Here is a 15,490-nt window from a genome sequence, read left to right as displayed (position 1 = left end):
TTGAGGGTGCAGACCTCTGGCCTCAGAGTGTGTGCCCTGCTCCCCAGCCCCCTGTGTCTGAGCTGCTGAAGAGCCCACTTCCCTCACCAGGACCCCGCACCACCTGAGGTGTTTTCTTGCGAGGTAGGACTGTGCTGCATAAGGCAGGTCAAGCTCAGTTGCTCCACCTGGCCTCACCCCGACTCTGAGACATCTCTCCCCCTCACTCAGTATGCTCCAGCCACCTGTGGCTTCCTCACCCACCTGCCTTTACTGTGTCCCTGGGTCCCCAACTTCAGATGCCATCTGCTGCAAAGCCTGTGTCGCTCTGGCCAAACGTCTTTGGTTCTGTCCATTTATCTGTGGCTGGCCTGCTGGGCTGACCTCACACTGCCGGGGGTTATTGTGTGTTGTGTCTGTATCCATCTGTGTCCTCTGTTGACCTGACTCTCCACAGGCTGGTGTCATGTCTCCTGCACCTCCGAGTGCTAACAGTAACTGGGCTGAGCACAAATGCTGGAGTGTCAGAGGTGATCCGCGACGTCCCATGAGGGGCAGGCAAGGTTGGAGTGTCAGTGCTCCTGGCCAGTCCCGCTGTAGAAACCAACACTGGGAAGGATTCCTGAGTTGTCAGGTCGCACAGGACTGAGCTGCAGGGCCCCACAGTGCATCTGTGTTCATCTTTGACAGTTGGACTAAGGCCCGGAAAGGGGGAAGGCCAGCCCAGGCTCACTCAGCAGGGGGAAGCATGGCTAGAATTCAGACCCCTGGCTTGGGGCCTGGAGCGTTTTCTGCTTTGCTAAGCCATTCTGTCTTCTCATTGCTCTTTCTCTGTGTAAACAATAACTTACAGACTACAATAACAACAACTACTGAAAGCAGAAGTTGGCCCGTCTCTGGCTCCGCAGCCTTTCCTCATCTCCTCCCATGTTGTTATACACATTGGTCAGTGTTTCACTCTTATTTTGCTACTGAGTAAATTGATTTAAATTAGCAAGTACCGAAGGGGAGTGTGTTTCCAGGGTGTTGATTTTCTTGTGTTAAAATTTTAGCTGTTGATTTGAAAGTTTTGCAGAGAGGTCTTCCATCTGCTAGTTCATTTCCCAGGTGGCTGCAACAGCTGGGGCTGCGCCGGGCCAGAGCCAGGAGCTTCTTCCAGGTTTCTCACGTGGATGCAAGGGCCCAAGCACTTAAGCCATCTTCTGCTTTCCCAGAGACGTGAACCGGGAGCTTGGGTTGGAAGTGGAAGAGCTAGTATTTGAACTGGTCCTCCTGGATTGGTGGTGTTGCCTGCGGTAGCTTAACCCACTATACCGCAGCACTAGCCCAGAAACTTCCTGCACTGAAGTTTCAAATCCTGAGCATCCCACGTCAGTTTATTTTCCTAATTAAAAAAAAAAAAATGGAACACAGAAATACCTTCCATTCACTGTCTGCTCCATGTATGACTAACAGCTGGGATTGATTAGCTGGGATTAGCTCTGTATTCCAAGACCTAAGATTCCCTCTGGGTCTCCCACATTGGTGGTGGGGACTCAAGTGCGTGGGCTGTCATCTGCCTCCCAGGCACATTGTAGGGAGCCAGATTGGAAACCAAGCAGCACAGAGTTGAACCCACACTCCAGTGTCGGATGTGGCAGTCCCAAGCAGCAGCCTATCACTCTGTGGCACACACCTGCCATGATTTGGGGGTTTCTAAATATGGGGGAGGGAGGTGAGGGAAGCACATCAGTTGGGCCGAAAAGGAAGTAATGGCCCCAGCCTCCTGGCCACCCCCTCCCAGCCGCTGCCTGCTCATCTGCCTGCCTGCCTGCCTAGGATGCAAGGCGGGGGCTCAGATGGTACAGCTGTGCTCCCACAGTACATGGGGCCGACTGATGGGAGACCATGGCTTTGCCTGCGACTGGGAGCACTCCCCAGCTTCATGTTTAGAAAGGGAGATCTGGGAGCACATTTGGTGTGTGTCCTCCCAGGAGCTGCTGCCTTGCCCTGTGGCACAGACGGCCCCATCCTGGTCAGGGCTTCAGGCTTGCCGTAGGCTTTCTGCCCTTGGTCCCAGCTTTCCTGCAGGGGCCGCCACTGCCCAATAACACCAACCCACTACTGGGTACCTTACTTCCTCCTGAAAGCACCCGCTTGAGGTGCAGTGTAGACCCTGCCCCAGCTGCTTTGTGAGACCAAACTTAGGCAGCATCCAGCATAGGCATGCTCCCTCCTTGGGCCCATGTGCTAGGCAGTGACCTCAGGCAGCAGGTGGAGGTAGCCGAGGTAGCTTTTTCTCGTAGAAATCGTGTTCACAAACCGCCTTGGGGCCTCACCTCCTTCATTCCGTCATCACAAAGGAAGCTTAAGAAATGTCTTTATGTCAACAAGCTTATAAATCCTTTAGAATTTTCCTGTAAGTCTTATTTGGGGCCAGTGTCATGTCACAATGGGTTAAGCTGCTATATGTATGAATGTTGGAGTCACAGCTGCTCCACGTCTGACTCAGTTCTCTGTTCGTGTGCCTAGGAGAGCAGTGGGAGATGACCCAAGTCCTTGGGCCCCCGAGAGACCCTGATGGAGTTCCAGGCTCCTGGCTTTGGTCTGGTCCAGACCAAGCCATGGTGACCCACAGATCTCTTCCTCCCTATAACTCTGCCCTTCAAATAAGATAAAGAAAAAAACAACTGAGGAAGAATTACTATCTTTATAACTATTGTCTTATGTAGAAATATATTAGAAATCGGAGTTGTTGTAAATTTGCTACACTAGAATTTTTTCTTTGCATGGACCACAAATTAGTCTCATTAATACCGAGACATCTCATGTGAGCTTATAAATGAGGTACCTTTTCATTTTGTGGATGGTTATCTTGCAGAAAAACCTTTAGCAGAGTTTCTTTTTACCTCGTATCTTTTTATTCTCCTAGTTTTCTCATTGGAGTCCCATCAGGTGGTGCTTGGTCCCAGTGAAGTACAGACAGCTGAACCTTGCCATTTTTTTTCCCGACTTTATGACAATGTGAACGTACTTGATGAGAAGCAGATTTTGGCTGCTTTTTGAGTTAAGGTCTTGCCCAGATGAGCGATGGGTAGAGACCACCTCTCCCTGGGCTGGGCGGTAGCAGTTCTCCCCACAGCCCTTCCATCACAAGGGTCGACGACAACTAGGATCAGCTTCTGCTCTCCACATTACGCTCTGTCCACTTGGTAACCATTTTCAGCTGAGGATGGGCTTGCCCGGGTGTAACCCAGTCTCGAGTCAAGGATCCTGTGTATCATGTGCGGTGGTGCGAAGCCAGGAGTCCACTGCCAGATGGAGCAGAGGTGGCTGTTCCCCATGCCCCCTGCAGGGCTCTTACAGAAGTACACCCTCACTGAGCTCAACTACAGGCTCAGCTTCAGCGCCTGGACCTCGGGTAGGGCTGGGTTATACCCAGGAGAGGGCAGTGGCAAGGTGAAAGCTCTGGCAGCTGGCTGCCCTGCAAGCTAACCACTGCAGCCTTTCCAGGCACTTTGTGTGACGTTAGGAAGTCGGGAGAACAGTTTTAAGCAGCAGGAACAAGGATGGATTTGCATTCTGAAAAGATCACTCCTTGGGGCCACGTGAGAACAGACTGCGGGGGGCCACAGGAGAGGGTGCAGTTCGTTATGTAACCACAGCCAGCTCTTACAGCCTGTTCCGGGTGGTTCACGGGGATCCACTGCCAAGCCCACAGGCCACATCCAGGCACACCCAGAGCAAAGGGCAGAAGGGGCTCCAGAGCCCACACTGCAGCGCCTGGGGCTGGCTGGGATGGGGGCAGTACAGCAGAGGTGCTGGGGCTGGTGGGAAGGCGGTTGTGCCAAGGAAGGCGTGATGGCAGTGGGCCCCTGGGTGGAGTGACTGTTGGCGGAGGGGAGGTGGCAGGCTGTCCACCTATTTAATGGCCATTTGGAGTTGCTCTAGGACCCCTCTTCCGTTTCCTGTTGCATAAGTCTTCAGCACTTCCCACCCCTGCTCTTTCTCAGGAGGAAGGCGGGAATCACAGTTGCCGGTTGCGTTCCTGCACTTCCCACTTGTCTTCCGGGCGAGGGGTGGGTCTCTGCTCATCCTGCTTTACTGTCAGGGCCGGGAGCTTAGGCTCGGAGCTCTCCACTCTGCTGCTTCTGCCAAGGCAGTTGGAGTAGGAGGTGAGAAATGCGTGTGCTTTCAATATAAATGATCAGGCAGGGCTCTTCATAATGGAATGCGAGTGAGTTGGGGTGGGGTAGGCGCAGACGTGACCCCAGCTGGTGTAGTCATCCTGTAGATGAATACTCGGGAGCCAGGCGGAAAGGGGAGGGGCTTGTCTGTGGTCCCATGTGAGGTCAAGGACTAGAACTCAGCCTTTCCAGCACTCAGGGCACACCAGCATCTTCCTGTCTGGTGGCATGGGTGAATGTGTGGTCACATGCAAAGGTCATTTGCCCAGGGAGGACTTGGGATCTGGTCTAGTTAGAACCAGGAATTGGGGTCTGGTCTAGTCAGAGCCAGGGTGGGATGTAGTTAAAAAGCAGGTTGGTTTGAGCCAAGGAAGTTGGTTCCAATAGCTCACAGGACTCAGGCTGAGATGCAGCTAAAGGAACTTGAGGCACAGCTGGGGTATAGCAGGGGTGACCCTGTCCAGAGAAACACGGGGCACCTCTGAGCTCCCAGCACCTGCTGGGGAACAGAAGGCCCCAACTTCCATTCTGAGGGCACGCACCAGAAGTCTCGAGTGTGAGGACTTGAGAAAGCTCCACCTGTGTGGGCCCATCCAAGGTCAGAATCTAGAGCCTTAGTTGATTCAGCCGAGTCCTGTCCCCTCTGTAAGGGGCAGGGCAGACTGTGGTAGTGCACATGGAGGTGGGGACTGCAGAGCTACCACAGAGCAGCTGGGCTTGGGAGAGCAGGAGACCAGAGCTAGCATGGAGATGGGCAGGGCAGAGGGGGGTTCTGCTCCCCCGGGCCTGGGAGTACCATTCCCGAGCAAGTCCAGCAGTGGGTGCACAATGCTTTTTCCTGGCACCACAGCTTGGAGATGCCGAGGGAGAAGCAGATGCCTCCTCCCCTGGCCCTGCAACAGCCCAGGCAGGAGGGCCATAGCTGGAGCCACCTGTTCCTGCCCTCAGCTGTGATGGGCAGAGGCAAAGCACATCCTTGTGCTGAAACTACCTGCGGCTCCTACATCCCTGTGTGTAATAGCTCCTCCTTGGGGCTACCCAGAGCAGTCAATAAAATAATGGCACCGAGCGTGGGCACCTTGTTGGCTGCTGAGCCAGAGCCCTGGCTGCTGAGTGTCGACGGCACTTCCGCCTGGCCCTCAGGGGTGCTAACCCACAGCTCAGGTCTGTGTGCCTTCTCTGCATCTCTCCTCCTCTGTCTTCATTTCACAGATAAGGAAGCTGAGGCAAACCCCAGCGGGTGGTCCCTGGCCAGCCTGTAGGCTGGCCTGCATTCAGTACTATAGGCAGCAGGAATTCTGTCCTGGTGGCAGAGCTGAGCACTGCTGGGGAAGGAGCCCTGGGGAGGGGCACGCTCAAGGTCACGATTCACACTGGGACCAGAGCCAGGACTAGTCTGTCTTCCCTAGCCAGGGCCTCTGTTGATCTTAGAACTTTTTTTCCTTTCAGTGGTAGGAAGGATGGCAAGGTTTGATAAGGTGCAGCATCTGTCGGAACGGATGGACACTCCAGAATGCACGGGAAAGAGTGCCCAGTCACCCAGTCGGGAGAGAGCAAGGTGCCACCGCTCAGTACCGCCGCAGGCCAGACAGGTGCCCCGGGAAAGAGCCAGAGCTAATCACAGAGTCTGGCTCACCGGGGACCAGGGTCCAGTTCTTCCCACCGGCTCCTCCCCCTCCACTCTGTTCCCCAGAACAAATGATTGAGTATGAAGTAGATCAGATTCCTCCCAAGGCCTCAGCGCCCAGTGCCTTCAAACTGGGGAGGTCACCCTGTGTGGGGGAAGGTGCTTATCCTGGGGAGCTTCCCTGGTGTCAGGGGAAGGCCATGAAGTGTGGTGCTGAGGAGAGGGGTTCCCCTGGGGGTGGTGAGGCTGGACCCCTGTAAAGGTATCAGATCTGGGCAGGACTTTGTGGTATGAACCACTGGGCTGCTTCCAGAATTCAGCTTCAGCAGAGGCTCTTTCCTTGGGCTCCTCTCACACACAGGCCAGGTTTCCCCATAATCTGGTGGAGCTAGAATGGATGGAGGACTCCAAATGTCTTTTTTTTTTTAAGATTTATTTATTTTTATTACAAAGTCAGATATACAGAGAGGAGGAGAAATAGAGAGGAAGATCTTCCATCCAATGATTCACTCCCTAAGTGAGCACAACGGCCGGTGCTGTGCCGGTCCAGAGCCAGGAGCTTCTTTCTGGGTCTCCCACACAGATGCAGGGTCCCAAAGCATGGGCCATCCTTGACTGCTTTCCCAGGCCACAAGCAGGGAGCTGGAAGGGAAGTGGAACTGCTGGGATTAGAACTACTGTCCATATGGGATCCGGTGTGTTCAAGGCAAGGACTTTAGCCGCTAGGCCACAGTGCCGGGCCCCAGATGTCTTTTTAAAATACTTATTTATTAGGCAAATTGACAGAAGGAGAGACGGATAAAGAGAGCTCTTCCACCTACCAGTTCACTCCCCAAATGACCAATCCAAAGCCAGGAGCCAGAAGCTTCTTCTGGGTCTCCCACGGCGGGTAGCGGGGTGTTTGCAGGGTCTCCAGGCTTTGGGCCATCCTCTACCACTTTCCCAGGGCATTAGCAGGGATCTGGAGGGGAAGTGGAGCACAGTTTCTGTATCATCTTCCAGCTGACAGAAAGCAGTAGAGCTGTTTATGGGCCTTAGGCTCTTCCTGTCTGTCCCTTGGCTTGGAAAAGGCTGTGCTGAGTGGTCCCAGAGGACTGGTTGGGTTGCCTGGTAGGGGAGGGTCGGGACTGCTGAGTCAGAGAGGTGACTCCATTTGGCTTCAGTCCCCTCGGACTTCCCAAGGGGCTCTGCCTCTTCAGCGGGTGCCCTGGGGGAGCTGAGCCTGGTATTTACAAATTGGCAGCAGCACAGGAAAGGGGCCAGGGGCAGAGTGGGAAGGTGATGTGTTACACAGATGAACTTTGCAGATAGTTTAAGTAGCATCTGGGGACTGATTGCCATATGCATTTCACATTTTTAAATAACGGTGGTTTTCTTACCTGAGAGGGTAAAACACATCCAAAGCAAACTCACAGGCTTCTCTGAAAGGTCACAAAATCAAGTGGCCTTTGCTGGAGGAGAGGAAGGAAACGGCTGGCTGGCTGGCTGGCTGAGGCGCGGGGGCTCTGCTAGATAAACTGCATTAGCAGCATATGAGAGCTCCTTGTTGCTTATCTGCAAATCCAATAATGCCTGCATGACAGCCCACGCAGGACCAGAGAGCCCTGCTCCAGAGTCCTCTTTCTATTTATACCCTGGCCTCCTGCTCCGGGGAGCTGGGCCTCCTGACCATTTGGGGGAGGGAGGGTGCAGGCAGGAGATGGGGAGGAGCCATAGCTACCCGCAATTGGGGTACGTGGGGGTTTGCTCATCAGGGAGCACACCTGGCAAATTACGGTGGAGCAGGGTGCACTGGGCAGGGAGCAGGGATCAGCAGCATCCTTCCTGCTTGCAGCATCCAGTCGCCTGCTCCCTTCCAAGATACAGGAACGTCAGCCTCTGGCTTTCCCACATTCCTTGTGCCTGTCATGGAAGAAAATGGCCACTGGGCGTCCTGTGGCATCAGGTTCCTTGTAGCAGGTGGCTCAGACTATTTCAGCCCACCTGACTTTCAAACTGTGATTTAGTTCCTGTAATCACGGTACACCAGGCTCCCCCAAGCAAGGGGAGGGGACAGGCTCATTTGTGAAGTCCCAGGGCCACTGGAAGGTCTCGGGGAGTCAAAAGGTGAAGAGGAGAAGGGAGCTACCTGGAGTGAAAGATGTGGCCCTGACCTGAGCTTAGCTGAGGTTGCCAGGTTGACTGAAACCCTGAGGAACTCTGGCAGGTGCTGGCTGCTGAGCTCTGTTAGAGGATAGGAGGGTTCCTTATAGTATCCCATCCCATCTCATCAGCCTGTTATTTGCTCTTTAAAACCCCGCCTTTGAACATAGTGCTTTTGACTTGACCAAATCCCAAATGATAGACACATCCCCGCTCCGCCCCGGCAGTTTCCTGGCGGTGGGCGTTTGGTCCAGCGATGAAGGCCCTGCCTGTGCTGCCACTGCTGGGTGTTGTCTGGGCTTCATCCCCAGCGACCCGTGCTCTCGCTTCCTAGGAGGGGCAGGAGATGCCTCGAGCACCTGGAGCCCAATTCTCTGAAAGAAGTAAAGATTTTGAGAGAAAGAAATGAAACCCGAATGAATATCTCTGAGCATGGATGTTTGACCTCTCTGCTGGGTGTGGGTTTCTCTGCCGGGTGGCGGCGATGGCACGGGCTTCAGAGCTCCTGGCTGCCCGAATTGGACAGTGAACTGTCTCACTTGCTCTCCGCGTGACTTAGAGCCTCTCGCGTCTTCATCTGGAAAATGGGGTGACAGCAGTGCCTGCCTCACAGTGCTGTCCTGAGGACAGAGTGAAGGAGCACTCACATGATGGCGGTGACTCCGGGGACGTCATGAGCAGGCAAACCTTATTTTCGTCTTCTGCGGTCTGTAAAAAATTTCTTCTTGGGGACTGGATGTCCTCTCCCTCCCACTCTCCCTCCCACTCCCCCACCCACTCCCCGAAGTGAGATGAAGTTTACAGTAAGCCCCATGGCCTCTCAGGCTTTTTTCAAGTATCCAAAGATGGCGTTGGCATCCCGTGTGTTAAACCTCACAGGTCCCCCAGCCCACCTGGCACAGCAGGCCCATCCCCGGCGGGAGAGGACCCAGCTTACAGGTGCCAGGTCTGCCCCTTACCCAGGAGGAGGGGAGACAAGCCCCCTGGCTGACCACTGTGAGCTGCTGGGCTTTTCTGTGGCCCCCTCTCCCCGTGGGGTGCTTCTGTAGCTTTTTTCACTGGGGACCCTTGATGTTGGAGCTGCTTGTCGCTAAGCTCCTCCTGGGACTCCTTTCTCAGGCCCCCAGGAAACTTGACCTCTGTTGGTGGGATCTGTGACGGTCACGTCTGGTTCTCAAATGCAGACCTATGTGGGTCTGCAGCAAACACGCTGCTTCCAGAAGCGGGAAGCCCAGGCCACTCCTGGCAGCATCCTCTCTGCCATCGGAGAGCTGCCACCCATCCACTTTGGCTGTTCTTAGCAGGCTCTCCAGGGGGCCACCTCCATCAGGCTCCACTGAGGTACCGGCAGCAGCACCTTCCCCCAACCTACTGATTAGGACAAGTGGACTCTCAGGCTCTCCCTAGAGTCCCTGTGCTTGTCCCCAGCCTCGCGTGACTCCTGTGTGCTGGCCCTGGCACAGACCCAGGCTTTCACCAGGCTTAGCCAAGAGGCAGCTCCCGCTACACTTGGGACGCCCCTTGCTTAGCCTCTGTGCTGGGCGCTTCCGCTGCAGCCCAGGCCAGCTGGCTTCCGTCCCGTCCCCTGCCTCCTCGGAGGCACCTGTGTGCAGTAGAGCGTGTGAGCCCTGCAGAGAGGGTGGCCCACGTGCTCCTTGGGCACCTCTGCTGGGTGCCCGTGTCCCCGACTCTGACTTTGTACAGAAACGGTCTGCGTCCTGTGGACTGTGCTACTGCGTGTATTGAGATGATTTGCTATTCAGTGGTGATTTGAAACAAAATACTATTTTTTTATTGTACCGTTGCTTTTAAGATGTGTGCAAGTCTGCTGCTCGCACCGTGGATAATGGCGCGGTGGTCTGTGTGGCTTCTGCAGTTACTTGAGCAGGAATGGCAGCAGGTGCCGCCTGGCCCCTCGCTCCTCAGCTCCCATCTTGCGGCACGGTTTCACAGCTTTGACAGGGCACTGGGGCTGCGTTGGGACCTGGAGTCCTCAGGGACCTAGGCGTTGTCACTACCAATCGCCCTGCCTTCCTCCCAAAAGACTCTGTTTGCTTCCCAATTCTCTCTCCCTAACCGTTACATCCAGGTGGGCTGTTCTTGACTTGAAGCCCTGCGGTGGTTCCCCATTGGCTATCGGATAAAATCCAAATTCTATTACTGGTATTCAGGATGACAGTTTATTTTTGGTGCAAAATTAAAAAAAAAAAATACATGCAGAGGTTATTTTCATCATGTGCATTTCCATCAGCTTTCCCAAGTGCCCCGGTTATGTCCGTACTTCTCCGGGCTTATCCCCTGCCGCGCCAGTACATGCGGCCACGCTGCTCTGTGTGCACCTTGATTTTCAAGCTCCTTGCTCACCTGCTGTCATCTCCATGACAGGAGCTCAGCACCTGGCGAACCGCAGAAAGCCAGTGAATGGTTCCTGCTTCCTCTCTTATCAGTCTGCCAGAATCCTTCCTTTTTCAAGGCCCGGCTCAGCTGCCACCTTTTTCTCTTGTTCGGGAAAGGTTTGTCCTGGCCTGACCTTCCTGGTTGCCTTTCCAGTGACTGTCCCTTGCCACTGCATCCTCTGCCCCTCGCATTTTGTGCCTCTGTGTTGTGCCACCCCCACTTTGATGCTGGGTACATCCATGACTTCCTTCTGTCCCCCTGCCAGGCAGAACACGGGCTGCCCCAGTGCCTGTCAGAGTCTAACCTTTGGGCTCAGCAGGGCCAAGTTGCTGTTAGGTTTAAATCACCTGCCTCGGACTTCAGGGTCATGGTGCCAAACCACCAGATCCCTTTGCTGCCAAAATTGACTAGAGCTGGCCCCCAGTCAACCAGATGAGTCCACAAAGCCTAGAGAGCATGAGACCCCTGCCCCCAAAGAAACCCTAAGGGGCTGGCACAGGGGCCCTCAAGCTGGGGTAATGGCTGTGATACCCTCCCAGGGAGGGGCACCGTGTATTAATCCCCATACATTCCTTTCCTCCTCCTCAAATCCTCACTATGTTGCAAAGTGCCTGAAATGCACTGAGGAGAATTTAAATTCATAGCAGGTGCAGCAGCTTTGCAGGATTTGGACAGGTGGTGAGGGGAGCTGTGGCGAGTCAGTGCTTTGCTGGAGACAGCCTTGCTCCTGGGGCTCAATTACCTGGGGAGGCCGAGGCCCGCCCCTCCACCTTGCTGGGGAGCACAGTTGGGAACATCCGGTTTTCAGCCTGTGATATTCTGCACAGGGCTTGGAGGAGTGCCTTTGGGTGATGGGAGCCAAGGACCTCCACTGAAAATGTCAGCGGTATCATTCAGACAGGGAAATGTGTTGCAGGCTTTGAGCTGTAGCTGAGTACCCAGGCACCCGTTACAAGCACACACTTCCTCTCCTTGCACATGCATGTGCACATGTGTACCAGCTCCCCTGTGCCCCATGGAGCACACACACAAGACCTCTGCAGGCATGACATGAACAGAGCTGCCTTGTTCCCGCACCTCACTCTGCCTCCAGATTCCATTCCCTGAGGACAGAGCCTGAAGTGTCTGTTTAATAGATTCAATTAAGGCAGGCTCCCGAGACCTTCGACTTAATTCTGATTGCTGTAAGGTGTCAGATAATTTGGGACTAAAGGAGGCAAACAGCCTCGGGTTCTTGCAGGGGAGGTCCTCCCAGGCCCTGGTTGTCTCTGAAGCGGCAGCTGCTGACTAACCCTGAAGGCAGGGGCTGGGGTGCTGGGCGGGGCTGTGTCCCTGCCAGAGCGTCTGGCCTGTAGCTTACAGACAGGGTTCTGCCCTGGAGAGCCAGGGCCTCTGGGGAGGTGAGCTGTGCCCAGTCACGGCCTCCCAGGCAGGCACAATCGCTGGAGGCTGATGGAGGATGCAGATGTGGCTAGGGTTGGGGGGGGGGGGAGGTGCGGGGGAGAGAATGGCAGGAAGGAGGTAAGTCTGAGAGGTGTGGATGCCAGCTAGATCACCAACCCTACCAACCCGCTGTGTGACTGTGGGCAAGCTTCCAGAGCTCCCTGTGCTTTGGTTTCCCATAAGACAAGCATGACAACAGCACCCACCGGCTTGGGTGGCTGTGGGGGTCGGCCGGAGTGATGATGTTGGGTAGCTGGTGGTCCCTCTGTGAGCTCCGCCTGTCTCAGTCGCTGTACCTCACAGTTGACAGGAAAGATAGCCAGGCTGGAAAGCTGAGATTCCAGGCTGGGGTCTGGCCTGGCCCCCAGGGCAGCAGGCTGGGACCCTCCCAGCCCATCCAGCCTGTTCCACACTTGCTCTGTCCAACCAGTTCAGTGCAGGAGAATCCACGCTCGTGCCATGGGCCAGTGCTGCTGGGTTCCCGGTGCAGATGAGGACAGCTCCGCTTTGAACATTGTGAGGCCCGGGCCGCCCTGCTCCGTCTGCACTGGTCCCTGACTAACCCCTGCACCTGCTGCCCAGCTCAGCCAGTCCCCCGACCCCCTGCACCCACCTGCCCTGCTCAGCCCCTCCACCCTCCTCTGCACGGCCACCTCCTGGGCACACAGGTTCACTGCAGAGCCCAGAGAGATCTGGAGAACGAGGAGATGCTGGCCCAATCTGTTGCTTGGCTTCCAGGCCTTCACCATCTGAGCGTTCAGGGACTTTATTCTCTGGGAAGTGGGAAGAAAATATTGGCCTCCTGAGGCTATTCTGGGGGTAAATAGCATGACAGGGTGAGGTTCAAGGAGGTGCCACAGGCGGTAGCTGCAGCAGTCCAGTGGCACAGTGCGGACAGGCCAGGCCCAGGCTGGCCCAGGGTGGGCTGAGGGCTCCACGTCACTGGCTGTCAGCCCTGACCAGAGCTAAGTAAGCCAGGTAGGGTGGGTGCTCGAGTCATTCCCGTTTCATGGAGGAACAAACTGAGGTTTGGAGGCCTGGCGAGCCCCTGAGTGGCTGGCTGGTAGGGAAAGGGGACGCCAGCTTCTGTCACTGGTGCTGTGACTCCCCAAACGAATTTGGGGGTATAGGGAGGGGGGCACGTGGGCGGTTCCAGGAGGGCCTGGGGGTGGGGTCTCTGCGGCCCGGGGCGGGGCGAGGGAGGAGCGTGGCCCCCGCCATCGCCGCTGCAGCTGTCGGCGGGGCTGTGCGGTGCTCGGGCCCCAGCGCCGGCAGAAGGGGCGCCGAGCAGCTTCGCCCGCCTCCCCGCGCGCTCCCGCCCGCCCGCTGCGGGCCCGCGCACTCCCGCCGCCGCGTCCTTCGCGCCGAGCCGCGCAGCAGCCGCTCGCCGAGCCCGCGGCTGGGGGCCCTGGCGTGCAGCACGGGCCTCGGCGGGGCCCAGAGCCCCGGCCCAAGAGGATGCGGCCCGTGGTGGCCCGGGAGCTGAGCAGGGCCCCCCGCGCTGGCTCCCAGGGGTTCAGGCCTCCAGCGCTGCCGCTGCCGCCGCCCCGCCCCCGGGAGACATGACTTCCAAGCCGCATTCCGACTGGATTCCCTACAGGTACGCGGGCATCAGCCTTCCATTCCTCCGCTTCAGGGTGCCATGTGTGCGGCCTGCCACCCTCTGTTGCTTAGGGTGTGGGGCAGGGTCGAGGGTACCCGACTCCCTGCGTAGGGCTAGCCGGTAACACATCTGCGCGCCCCATCTGCCTTAACATTAGGGATGCCGGTTGGAGACACAGACTGTCCTATGCTAACTTCGGGGGTCCGGGAACCCTCTTGCTACAAGCGCCAGCTCCCTATCTGGTAGGGTTACTAGAGGGTCCTGTGTGGACCTGGCTGGGTCTAGCAGCAGCCTGTGGCTGCATGGGGAGGGGAGTGCACCATGACACAAGTCGCCTCCTAGGCCCAGCACGCTGCACACACCCGGAGCTGTACATCGGCACGCGCGCACCCACTGGCGTCTGCGCATTGGGCTAGCCCTTGCCGCTGGGTTCACACCCTCAGAGCTTGAATCCCGGGTGACAGTTACAATGAATGGACAGCCCATGGCTGTTTGGCTTCCAAGATGCAGGCATTGCCCCCGGCCATCTCGCATGTGAGCCCTTAGCTTCCTGCAGTCAGGAGCCTGCCTGGCTACACAGCATCCTATTCGTGCAGGATACTGCCGGCTCACAGCGCTCTCCCGTGTTTCTTAGAGACTCACTCATCTACTTGTTAGAGCAGCTCACACTGCCACTGCGGGGCTGCCCCCACGAAGCACACCCAGAGAAGGCCACCTGCTCTGTCCTGGGAAGGGCTTGGCTCCTCCTCCCGGTTGTGGGAGGGGCCGGAGGGTGACTCTTGCAGGTGCAGGCCTTTCCCCATCCACTCTGTTCTCTCTAATAGCAGGGAAAGGAGCTCATTGCCATGGCAGCGCCAGATCCTGGGCCTTCATTGGCTCCTTGGTTGCCATGGGCTACAAGGCTGTCTGTGGGGAGGGTGCTGGACTACTGCGGCCCTCCAAGTTACTGCTGACTGCTGCACGTGCCATTGGGTGTAGGGCCAGGCCCTGAGCACCCTCTGGTCATGCAGCCCTCTCTTGGGAAAAAGCCTGGTTCCAGGCACTGACAAATAATAATTGTGACAGAGCTCTCCCAGCAGTCTGTCCAAACAGCATCCAAACCAAAGGCAGCTGCTGCCACCCGAGGCTGGTTAACGGCGCCTGGCCGGATCTGGGAGTTGAGGGTTGCTCTAGAGTTGTTATTTCCTTGGACCGTGTTTCCTAATGAGGCGTCCCGGCTTCCCAGGGGATGCTGTGTCCCTCACCTTGGTGTGTGCAGTCACATGATTAGAGAGAAGTCCCTGTCGGGGCACCAAGGCTGTGCTGATGCAGAAGACACACATCCGGGGTGGGGGGGCACAGGTAATTTCTGGAACATCCTGGCCTTTTTTGGCCTCTGTTGGCTGGGGATCTTCTGGAAGACCGCAGGATCAGCCCCCTTGCCTAGTGGCCCTGCAGACTGGGGGAACTCCGGTGACCCGGGAACACCTGCATCGGGTCGCAGGGTCAAGGTGGCAGCGCAGGCTGAGGCAGGTGGAACGGGCAGCACTGCTGGCTGTGGAGGTGAGGGCAAAGTGGAGGCTTTGCCAGGAAGCCTCTCCCAGGGCACCAAGGCCTGAGGCAACTTGAGCAGCGAGTGCCTGCGTCTCAAGAGAAAACAGGCCTCACACTGGAAGAGGGGTGCCCCGGAAGGTAGGTTTGTTTCTGGGAGATGACTCTGTCTCCCAGCAGGGAATGGTTTCGCACTTGCTGCAGCCCAGGCCCGACTGTGGCTTCTCCCCACGTGGAGCCTGGAAGCCCTGAGCCGGCTCCGGTGATGTGTGAGCCCGATGAGCAGGTGGCACCTTGCGCCCCTGCCCTGCCCTGCTTGCTGTCCCCATCCCCGTGTCATCTTGCCTTGCTCATTGCTGTAAGGAGGGCACAGGTCTGCCTGGGGCCCGGCTGTGCTGGCACCTTTCTGAGTATGCACTGATCTTGGCGGGGGGGGGGGGGCGGGTAGGGGATTCTGGAATTGGGGTGTAGCCGTATACAACAAGAAGCATGGGCAGAGACAAGGACTTGGGGAGCCCTCTTGTGTTGGTGGGGCTGCTCGTCACAAGCAAAGCCAGGGCCCTGTCTGATCCCAGAGGAAACTGGGACAGAGGACAGAAGGTG

At 56.7% G+C, this 15,490-nt stretch overlaps 1 protein-coding gene across 3 annotated transcripts in view; it reads left to right on the top strand.

Moving 5' to 3' along the window:
* The window catches only part of TUB (TUB bipartite transcription factor), a 79,054-nt gene that overhangs the window by 50,425 nt on the left and 13,139 nt on the right, over positions 1 to 15,490 (top strand). The window contains exon 1 of one of the 3 annotated variants that reach the window (XM_040988981.1): positions 13,099 to 13,354. The exons of the other annotated variants lie outside the window; for them this stretch is intronic. Within the exon in view, the coding sequence (XP_040844915.1) occupies positions 13,317 to 13,354 (38 nt within the window). The 5' untranslated portion in view covers positions 13,099 to 13,316. Of the gene's footprint in view, positions 1 to 13,098; positions 13,355 to 15,490 lie in introns of those variants that run through there. 3 annotated transcript variants of the gene reach the window in all.

This window comes from Ochotona curzoniae, unplaced genomic scaffold, assembly GCF_017591425.1.
Source record: "Ochotona curzoniae isolate NIBS_2020 unplaced genomic scaffold, NIBS_Ocur_1.0 contig_517, whole genome shotgun sequence".
Lineage (NCBI taxonomy): Eukaryota > Metazoa > Chordata > Mammalia > Lagomorpha > Ochotonidae > Ochotona > Ochotona curzoniae.
Note: the sequence above shows the minus strand (reverse complement) of the source record. Positions and strands in the feature narration are given on the sequence as shown.